General features: G+C 35.0%; 3 protein-coding genes across 4 annotated transcripts in view; 2 read left to right on the top strand and 1 right to left on the bottom strand.

Annotated features, from left to right (window-relative positions):
- Nucleotides 1-3,172, top strand: part of LOC106110010 (serine protease easter-like) — a 4,729-nt gene extending 1,557 nt beyond the window's left edge. For both annotated transcript variants that reach the window (XM_013291684.1, XM_013291683.1), the window contains exons 3-7: nucleotides 152-333; nucleotides 846-1,014; nucleotides 1,461-1,666; nucleotides 2,214-2,368; nucleotides 2,791-3,172. In XM_013291684.1, the coding sequence (XP_013147138.1) occupies nucleotides 152-333; nucleotides 846-1,014; nucleotides 1,461-1,666; nucleotides 2,214-2,368; nucleotides 2,791-3,042 (964 nt within the window). In that variant the 3' untranslated portion in view covers nucleotides 3,043-3,172. The remainder of the gene's footprint in view (nucleotides 1-151; nucleotides 334-845; nucleotides 1,015-1,460; nucleotides 1,667-2,213; nucleotides 2,369-2,790) is intronic.
- LOC106109943 (MTSS1-like protein) overlaps nucleotides 1-11,523 on the bottom strand; it is a 138,624-nt gene that overhangs the window by 40,883 nt on the left and 86,218 nt on the right. The gene's annotated exons all lie outside the window — the stretch shown is intronic.
- Nucleotides 4,846-11,523, top strand: part of LOC106110006 (serine protease easter-like) — a gene marked incomplete in the record, with an annotated part of 8,996 nt that continues 2,318 nt past the window's right edge. The window contains 4 exon segments of the mRNA XM_013291678.1: nucleotides 4,846-4,990; nucleotides 8,623-8,780; nucleotides 9,293-9,510; nucleotides 11,190-11,344. Coding sequence (XP_013147132.1) covers nucleotides 4,891-4,990; nucleotides 8,623-8,780; nucleotides 9,293-9,510; nucleotides 11,190-11,344 — 631 coding nt within the window.

Below are 11,523 nucleotides of genomic sequence, written 5' to 3'. Positions count from 1 at the left end.
AAAAAAAAACACGCTGGCCCACTTGGGGTTGACTCACACATAACTTTGAATTTCTTCGTCGATATCGCAAAAATAAAAAATACCACTAAATCATTGTAAATTTGTTAATTTTAATCCTAAACGAAACCTTACCTACGTTCTTTGCTTCAAGGTGCGGAAATCTAGAAAGACACAGCGTGTGTTGCGAATATCATTCCAATGCTTATCCTTTAGAAAACAACTCCTATGAGAACAATTTCGCACCGTCTAGCACCTGTACTTTATCTAGTACCCCACCTGAACCGCAAAGCAACTGCTGCGGAAAGGAAGCTACCAATAGTGACAGAATTATTGGTAAGTTGAAACTAACAACAAAACAACATAACGCTATACAGGTCTTCTACCAATACTTTCTCTTTATCTATATTAATACAGCGTAAACAAACGCAACTTCGTGGCGTAGGATGTCAGCAATTACAGAATATTTTTGAATTACTCTTTCATTAATAAAAAGCCCTACCATTAGGACATGCTTTAGGCTATATATTTTCACGCTTATAAAGTCAGGGGATAAAAAAATCGAAAAAATCCTCAAGTGCGAAAGGGGCCATTAACTATAAACTGACAACACCGAGGAAGCAAGATTGCCATGGAAATGGTAATTATTATCCAATGTCAAAGGCCTTCATTGTAATTTGTGGATTTGAATTTCGTCATTTCCAATTGATAATTTGTCAAATGTAAATAATAAATAAAAAAATTTACAATTACAAGCGGACAACGCCACACGTTCATTGCTCGTCATTTAATTTGTGGTGTTGTTGAGGATATGAAATGAAGATACCAAACTAAGGATTTTTTCACAGGAGGAACTGAAACCAATATAGATGAATACCCATGGCTTGTACTAATAGAGTATGTGAGAAAAGCGACAAGTGAAATTGAAGTAGGGTGCGCAGGGTCCCTGATAAGTGGGAAGTATGTCCTGACGGCGGCACACTGTTTGAGAGGACAAACCATTGCTGCGCATATTCCGTAAGTTACAAGTCGAAATAATCTCGTTGTTTTCCATATAATTTCTTATAGACATCATAATCATCTTCCTCCTTATCCTACTCTCGTAAGTCGACGCAACAGGTTTTTGTCCTCCACATAACTCTGTCATACGTCATCTCAGTCATTACTCCCTTTTTGATCATGTCACCTTTTACTCAATACATCTATCTCATTCTAGATCTACCTTTACCTGTGTTACCTTAAACACAACTAACGTTCTCCTTGTAACATGCGATACATCCCTTCTCATGACTTGCCCGTACCATGCTAAACTTTTATTCCTTCTATACCACTGGGGCTACTCTCATACTTCCTCTAATATACTTATTTCGTATCTTCATTACTACTAGATATAAGGAATAACAAATACACTGATCTAGTCTAGGACACTGTTCTTAATCAAGTTCAAACATTTTTAATTTCAGTGTCAACGTTCGACTTGGGGAGTACAATATTTCGAATATCGGTCCTGATTGTGTGAAAGCTCCTGGTGGTGGTATAGACTGTACAGAAAATCCTGTTGTTATACCAATAGAGCAAACCTTTATACACGAAGAATACAATGAGAATGATATTCAAGGACACAACGATATCGCACTGATTAGACTCATGACGATGGCGCCCTACACTGGTAAGATCTTTTATATTTCACTTGTATCACTGAAATTTAAAAAGTTCCTCTCAGAAACCAGTACGACTGCGTAAACTAAGGTAATGAATTTGATGAATGTCCTCTGTTTTCGATATATTAATTTTTATAAATGATAAGGTAACAAAAAAGCGAGCACCCATCTGAATTTGCCGAAAATGCGCAGTGACCGCTGCCCTTAGTCATCAGCAATTGCAAATGCGTTGCCTACTCTTAATCGACGGAGGAAGAGAAGCACACAAAGAGGATATTTCCTATTCGTATGCATCTCTTCCACTGTCAAATTCAGTTTCCTTTCCTACCCTTTTCTTATAAGGGACTTAAGTTAGGCCTCCGGCACGCCCACTGATCAGAGGAATCGTGGAATTGCTCCCACTTAACACCAAGTGACCCGGCCCTACTCTACCACTATTTGTGTTCGAATGTTTTTCTTATAGTCTTTACTCTGTTAATTTACTTAAAACACTGCCTAAGGTTTGATATCAAGTGCGGTTTGTAAAACTTCGTATTTTTTATTTTGGACTTTCAGAATTCATTCGTCCAATTTGCCTGCCCACTTCAGAATTTTCAGAAGACACGACAAACAAAAAAAGACTATTTGCTTCGGGATGGGGATTGACAGAAACTCTGGAGTCTATGAGCCCTGTCAAACGTGGAGTGGAACTACCTTACATGAGCTTTGAAGTTAGTGGCGTTTATTGCTTTTCAATTCATAGATTTGTAGAAAGTCGAACTCGACGTTATCGATAATTATCTCTTTTGTGGCTGAATTATATGCCATATTTACGAATATATGGTAACTAACTTTCGCCCGCGATTTAGTCCGCGTGGAATTAAAAAACAAAACTGAGTAGCCTATGTGTTCTTCCAAACTATCCTCTAAGTCTATGCCAAATTTCATTGAAATCCGTTCAGCCGTTTAGGCTACAAACTCTAACAAACATCCATCTATCCAAACTTTCGCATTTATAATAGTAGTATGAGGCATGATTATGCATTACATGAAAACAAGGCCATTACAAGAGAACAAGGACCGTTCTCTGTGCAGATTCAATCAGCCTCCGCAGTATTTCGTCAAGAATCAACAATTCTAAAATATTTTTCAGGAATGTTATAAATTTTATAGTTATAACAACATAATGTTAACGAAGCAACAACTATGTGCTGGTGGGGAGCCTGGGAAAGACTCGTGCAAGGGTGACTCTGGCGGACCTTTGATGTACCTAAAAGGGGATTTGTATGAAGTAACAGGTGTGGTTAGCTTCGGACCGTTAATTTGCGGACAATCAATACCTAGCGTGTACATTAATGTCTACCAGTATCTACCATGGATATGGCAACATATAAATAATTCTTGAAAGTCTAAAAATTTAATTATGATCGTCAGTTTTTACTATCGAAACATTTAATATCAGAAGTTCATTAAGAAAACCAGCGCGACTTTCAGTGACAAGCTTAAGGCCGCCTCAGCTGATCCTTCTCCTTTTGGCCAAGAACCGATTGTTTTTTATTTCATTAGTATATTTTGTAAATTTGGTGTTTTGTATATTTTCGTCTATAGATAGTGTTTTACATTTTTGTACGTAGTAGTTTTTGAACCGGTGCTTGGCAGGTAACCCTTGGTTAAAAATTATTTGATAACATTGCAATAATTACAAAAAACAAAGTAACAAATGTGTGAACTATTAGTAGGAAATAAATAATTATAATAATAAATTAATTTTATTTCCCTCTCACCATAAAAAATTCTTACTTTAGTGGGTACCGTCATGTTTTAGCATACCTGAAAAAAAAGAAATCATTTATTAAGTACATTAAGGACAGAACATTAAAATCCCGTTAACATTTCAATACATTTTTGTAGTCGCTTCAGTGAAGACCTACGGTTTGATTCTTATGCGGATACAAGAAAAATAAAATCAAAACCAGATTGCTCATCGCTTGATTTATGCAAAAATAAAAGATTCTTGTTTTTATACACTACAATGAATATAACTAGTTTATAGTAACCGGTTTTGAAAAGAATACGTAAAGTAAAAATAAAAAAATGGACGTAAAAGGGATTTTATTCAAATATTTTACAATCAAAAAAAGCACATTTTAACAGTGCCCGCTTTAACATCTTAGCACGAATGGGCCGGCACGCCCGGTGTAATACCACGACCATACAGAAGACAGACGTGAAATGGAAGAAGAATGGAAGAAATTCCGTGTTTCGTCTGATGAGTGTGGTGCCGGAGGCCTAATTTAAGTCCCTTTCTCTTGACCACCCTTTTCTTATGAGAGGATGGGAAGGGGAAGTGGATTTGACGATGGAGAAGATGCATAAGAAAGGGAAATATCCTCTTTATGTGCGTCTCCTCCACCGTCGGATAAGGGTAGGCAACGCATCTGCAATTGCGGATGTCTATGGGCAGCGGTCGCTTCGCCATTTTGGCGGATTCAGGTGGCCGCATGCTCGTTTGCTACCTTATATTATAAAACAAAAAACAGTCTGCGGCTAATGATTTTTTTACTCAAATCTACGATTTTTTTTATTGTAATCATTATTAATCCCAGTACAAACTCAGTTTTAAACATCTAAACTTTCGCATTTATAACATTAGTATAAAGTGTGATTAGTTGTGGTGGATCACTCTTTAAAGAAATCCTGTTATTCCGGAGAGATCAACTATTTCAGATACCATATAGTGTTCGATACATGACCTTTTCGAATACTTTAGAAAATATAGTCTATTGGCGACGCAGGTAGTATCACGACTTTTTAAATCAGTTATAACTTATGCATCTTTACAAGCTGTTGGAAAAACTTTAGAGGTAAAGGAGTTACTGAAGAAACAGAAAAGGGACGCCAACACATTGACGCAGTTGACGACAAAAACATCCGGCATCCTATCAGAGTTGACTCTTAGTATCGAGTCTTTTAACCACTCTGTATACGAGACCTCTAGAATCAACAGAAGAACTGAAGTTGTAGTAGAAGTAATATATTAATTAGGTTTTTTTTATAACATAAGGTGGCAAAGGTATAAAAAAGTTCGCGACCACAGATAAAATTAACTAACAACAACGTCAAAACATGTTCTATTGTAATTTATAAGGAAAATAAAATATAAAAAACGTTATATAGCAACCAATCTGGAGATAAATAGAATCAAAGTCAATCGGTCGTATTCAGAGCTCAGTGGCGCTTCATCCGCGTTCGGATGTGGTCGTTTACAAAGTGTTGTGATAAAATGGCAGTTTGTAAACAATTTTTATTCTACATAGTGTGTTTAAGTGTTATTTTTAATAATGTTGATGCACGTAAGTATTTTAAAGCTCTCATAAGTCAATTTTTATAAAACAAATAAGCGTATAGGTTTTATACAAAAAATGTACATTGGTCAATTGCCTTGAAGAGGCTCTGACCTTTTTATGGTTTTTTAAATCTTTAAGCTCAAATTGTCGTTGCATAAAAATATGTGAGATGAGGCAGAATATCGAAATGCCTAGTCACCCCTTACTTTAGGGTAGGCTATGAGCCCCTCAGTGCTGACGCATAATGATCAGGTGATGATATGATGATGATACAAATATCAAGTTACCCCTAACTTAGCGTAGGCTTCAAGCTCCTCAGTGGGGATGTATAGTGAGCTGGTGATCATAAAACAAAAAAATAATAAAACTCGATTTTTTTTTGTGACTGAATTGTGACTGTTTGTCATGAAGAGGTATTTACAGATTCACCGGGCTTGAGGTGGCCGAGCGCAGATGGCGCTTAGCCTAATCCTCTTTTATGAGTAACTAAGCTCGAGGGCTCCCTCAGGAGCCTCGGCTCGGGCCGTTACTACCGAGCTAAGGCTACCGAACTCTTAGATCGCTAATAAAACTCGATTATCATTCTTAAGATATCGCAAGATGTTTAAAAAAACATGGATGTAGGAACAAATAAAAGATTGAAGTTTTACGTTTTAATTAAGGTCAAGAGGTCGTATATTAAAATAGTGATTGGGTCATTGAACAATTTGTACAAAATCGGTTAGAGTATCAACTTAAAGTTGCCTTGGCAAAACCGGCACAGATTATCTTAGCTAAACATTTAAAACATATTGATAATTGCTGGATATTTTTTTGTTTTTAGTTATGTTTCTACTATATTTTGTTATAAAACTATATTTTCTATTAAAACATATTTTGTATAGATATGAAAAGGAGCAAACATTTCATAGTCTTAATCTTAAAAAAACAATTCTAATAATTTATACATACAGTTAAGAAAACCAATAAATTTGAAGTAATCTATATATACTAATAAAAAGAGAGATGATTTGTATTTTTGTATGTATTGAAATAACTTTAAAACAGGGCAGATTTTACTTTCACCGTTAGAAATGTAATTTAGCTGTGAGTAACATAGGCTACAATTTTTAATTATGTTTAACTTACACGGGTGAAGTCGCGAGCGTCAGCTAGTCAAAGATAAATGAACAATATTAATTAAAATAACAGTAATCAGTCAACAGAAACTGTTAACTATTACTTATTTCTGATAATATGTCATAAAGTACATTTATTTTCCCGTTAGCTAATCCATCTTCAATTATTTGTACTCATTCAATTTTCCTTAATCGTATTTCTAGACTCCAACATAGCGTAACAATTACAGACTACAGCTCTTGTATATAGTGCTAATTAAGAACATAAATGTTTTAACATCCATCTGCCACAGAGTAACTTGGAACCTATCCTAAGTTTAAGGCCAAGCCAAAAAGGCCATAGTCAACCTGGTACACGGCGGGATTCGAACCCAGGACCAGCCATCGACGCTTAATATGCAATGTGTAAAATATTACGATGACGCTATATATACGTATAATATTCGTTCGCGACTTTGTTACTCATAGATAAATTACCTTTCTAACGGTGAAAGTATTTTTAAGCCCAGTAGTTTTGAATTATTTCAATATATACAAAAATACAAATATTTAGTCTTATATTAAAAACCAAATATACAATACACTACCATTTTATCTTTGTTCTTGATAAACATATTTTACACACGACGAAATACCAAGTCGAGTCACTATTTTTTAATAAGATTTATATGTTAAAAACTTAAGGAGGTCGGTATAACAACCCAAAATTTCGTGCAGTTATCTATACTCCATACTAATATAATAAATCGTAAACACACACTACTTTGTCGCGTAGGATGTCAGCAATCACAGCTTACTTTTGAATAATTCTCTCTTTAGTAAAATCCCTACACTTACGACATGTTTTAGGCTATATATTTTCATGCTAAAAGGGGTAAATAAATTAGAAAAATACCTTCACGTGGAAAAGGGACCATAAACAACAAGCTACCAACATTACGGAAGCAAGGTTATTAACGTAACAGTAATTTTGACATTTGCAATTGACAGTTCTCAATGAAATAAAGTTTTTATAATTTCATGCGGCTGAAACAAAACTCCATGGTCTCTGCCTACTAGGCATCGTGAAAGTAATGGCACATAAAAAAAGCGGCTTACTTCGTGTCATCGTCCGGTGACGTCATCAAGTTCTGACCCATCAGGGTCCATATTCAGGTTGAGAGATTATTAAAAAAAAGCCGTCTTAATATATATTTTAACAACAAAAGCATGTATCATGTAAATATTATTTTGCTTATCGTAAGTGCTGCCCTATAATTACATGACATAAAACATTTATATAAACCATCACAAAGGTTATCAATACATAATTGTTTATATACCAACTTACAAATGTTTTCTTGTTAGGTATATAGTCAAAAAACAATAAACTATCCTTTTAACATGACTATTATAATAATATTATAAATGTCTGCTCTGGATCTGGATGAAATTTAGAGGATAGCCTGGAAAAACACATAGACTTAATTTTGGCTTTTAATCCCACGCTGACGGAGTCGCGGGCAAAAGTATATAAATAGAATGTTTGTTAATTTACTAGTATTCTATTAGATTATTCTACTAGCTTCATATTGGATAATAGAAATTATACAAAACCAGTTGCCGCGACTTCCGTGGAATTAAAAAGTAAGTAGCCTATGTGTTTTTCCAGACTGTTCTACATCTATATGACTTTCGTTGCTATCCGTTAAACAGTTTAACCTACAAATTCTAACAAGCATTAATCCATTCATGCATTTACAGTGGTAGAGCCCGATTTAACATCTTCGCACGAATGGGCCGGCTCGTCCGGTGTACCACGACCACACAGAAAACAGACGTGAAGTGGAAACTATTCCGCGTTTCGTCTGATGAGTGTGGGGCCGGAGGCCTCATTTTAGTCCCTTTACACCCTTTTCTTAAGAAAGGGAAAGAAAAAAAACTGTCGCATTTAATATTAATAAGATTATACACGGAACAAGAATAAAGAAATAAATTTATCAATTTGTCTTATTAAATTGAACACTAGTTTTTTTTAGTATCGGATGTAAAATACTCTAGTGTGAAATTAATGCAAATAAATTACAAATATAAACGATAAAGTTAACTATATTATCGGTCAGTATTCATTTCGCAAGAGGAAATATTGGAGTAAGATTCTAAGTAATGTGCCAACCAACTATTATTCATCGATACTTGAAATAAAGACACCAACGGCATGTTCCAACAATTTATAAATTGTCTGATAGCAACGTGTAAAATGTTTGATGGAAATATCGAATTTTGTTACCTTATCTGACAGTGACGTCATTTTTAAGCTATCTGAGTATCAGCCAGTGGTGGAGCAGGTTCTAACACTTTAAATTAAATAAAATTTACAACAAGTATACATTTAAATTACAATCGTTACTCCTATAAGAAATTGCAATCATTCAAAATTATTAATTTCAAAAGCGGCTTAAACCCCTCTACACTGCCTAACCCCCTCATCAATTCACCAATGAATGGCTTGTTCATTAATGTTCTTCTATATAATTCCAGAGGCAGATTGTACCTCACCGTACGGCGGCTCAGGGCAATGTGTCGACATCTACAAATGTCCACAACTTTTGATGTTATTGAACAAGCCCAACAGATCACAAAAGGACTATGAAATACTGAGAAGTGCTCACTGTGGATTCCAGGACAGCACTCCATTGGTAAAAAACATTTTCTTACTACTTAACAATTCAATTCAACAAATATGCTTTAAATCTTGCAATTACTTCATACTAGCTTTCGCCCGCGATTCCGTCCGCGTGGAATAAGAAAAAAGTAACAGAGCTGAAGAGGTTTCTAATTTTGTATTCAAATTCACCATCTATATAATACATATATAATAAAATTGTAGTGTCTGTTTGTAATATCAAAAGAAAAATTCCAGATTTCGAGAAGATGATGTATTTCCATTGCCGATAAGAAAAATCGCATTAAAAAAAATTTGTCTGTCTGTCTGTCCGCAAGCCGTGTTTGTTCCGGGTAATCTCCAAAACGGCTGGGTCGATTTTGACCGAACTTTCACTGAAGGATAGCTGACATACACGGGCATGTTATAGGCTACTTTTTTTTATCTTAATATTGCATGGACGAAGTCGCGGACATAAGTTGAGTCATATATTTAAGACTGTTTAGATGTTTATCTATCTGTTTTATAATAATCGTTGTTTCACAGGTGTGTTGTCAAGTGACCTCGCCGGCACCGACAACTCCTCAGCCCACCACACCTAAGGCTCCGCCCTCACCAGCTCCTACGGGAACCCCAAAAGGCAATAGATGTATCACCCCCGATGGGCAAGTCGGCAGCTGCGTCGGGCTCTACTCCTGTCCTGATATCACAAAACGACTTCAATCGCCTACACCAAATGATGTTACTTTCGTACAAAACTCAAGGTATTGAAAAAAATACTGTTTTGTTACAAATCATACTAATATTATAAATGCGAAAGTTTAGATGTATGGAAGGATGTTTGTTAGAGTTTGTAGCTTAAACGACTGAACGGATTTCGATGAAATTTTGTATAGATGTAGTAGATATTCTGGAAGAACACATAGACTATTCACTTTTGTTTTTTGTAATTCCTCGCGAAAGAAGTCGCGGTCGACAGCTAGTAATTTAATAAAACTTGAATTTATAATACCACATTTAGGATTCAATTTAGATTCTGATGAACCTAAATTCTAATGAAGCGAATTCGCAATAAATATTGTTAAAAAATAAAATACTAACACTAGAATGTCAACTGGTATAAAAATTAATGTATCCGCCATATTTTTATTTGACCTCTTTTAACATTTACATTTTCCTTCTAAAGTCAGTTATGCAAAAATATTAACAATCTAATAATGACTTATCATAAATAAGGAAAATATTTAATACTAGCTGTTGCTTGCGACTTCGCTTGCGTGAAATTAAAAAAATGATATAGAATATAGCCTATGTTAATCATAGATAAAATACCTTTCTGACGGTGAAAGAATTTTTAAAATCGTGCGAGTAGTTTTTGAGATATCCCTATCTATACAAAAATACAAATATATCCTCTTTATAATATTAGTATAGAAAAATAGATATAATTATGCCCATTGAAAATGTAAAGGAACATGTAATTAATAATATCTGACCTATGGGAGCGAGTCGCTTCGTTCAAACAGATTCTAACCTTCACATTTATATCTATACTATTATAATAAATCGTAAACACACACTTCTTTGTTGCCTAAGATGTCAGCAATTACAGCATATTTTTAAAATAATACTTTTCTTTTAATAAAAAGCCCTACACTTACGCTTTAGGCTAGATATTTTCACGCTACAAACTAGGGGTAAATACCCCTTCTAGGAGTAACCTACTAAGGGGTAAATATTTTGGATAAAAACCCTAATGTGGGAAAGAGACCATAAGTTGCTGCCAACATCAAGGAAGCAAGTTTATCATCATGTCATGTCATTTTGCCATTTGTAATTTGACAAATGTAAACAATAAAATATTTTTTTTATAATTTCATGCGGATGAAGTCGCATGGGAACAGCTAGTTAAACATAAACTAATCCGTTTTTTGAATTGCTAGTTATTGTCCTTGATTCTGTATTAATTGGTGCTCACACACCTTTGACTAAACTATCGCACAACTCTCTAGTCACGCTTTGATTCCTATGAGCTTAAGCGATTTGCGCATACTATTCGATTTTTAGTTGTACAACTAAACAGTTGAGTTTTTTTTACATTTAGTTTTACACAATTTTAGTTTATTGTTTACATTTGTCAAATTCTCAATTGCAAATGTTAAAATTACCGTTACCGTAATAACCTTGCTTCCTTGTAGCTTATAATCCCTTTTCCACATAAAGGTTTTCTTCCATTTTATTTACCCCCTAAGTTTAATAGCGTAAAAATATATAGCCTAAAGCGTGTCGTAAATGTATGGACTTTTATTATAGAAATAATTATTCAAAAATTTGCTGTAATTGCTGACATCCTACGCCACAAAGTAGTGTGTGTTTGCGCTTTATTATGTTAGTATAGATTGACCACCATCAAGTTAAATTTGATGTGTAATGTTATGTGCAGATGCCAAGGTACTCAGGAGTACAGCGTGTGCTGCGCGTCCTCTACACCGACAAATACGGCAGCACGGCCGACAGTGTGTTCGCTAACCGCGACGCCGCCAGACCCCGCCACCGAATGCTGCGGCCAAGAGAGCAGCGGTGGAAACAGGATTTTTGGTAATTTAGAAGACTGATTCACAAAACAATTACTTCTGTCCGTTATTCTCTAACCTATTGTAAAATAGTTTGTTGTCTCCCATCGTTTTTTTCTAACAATATCCTTTTTAACATCTAAAGTAAAATTACCCTCGATCAGATTCATTCAGAAACGATCTATCGCCCGCCGACTTCGTTAG

Source organism: Papilio polytes, unplaced genomic scaffold (genome assembly GCF_000836215.1).
Source record: "Papilio polytes unplaced genomic scaffold, Ppol_1.0 DF820956.1, whole genome shotgun sequence".
Taxonomy (NCBI): Eukaryota; Metazoa; Arthropoda; class Insecta; order Lepidoptera; family Papilionidae; genus Papilio; species Papilio polytes.
This window is presented reverse-complemented; position numbering and strand designations above follow the sequence as displayed.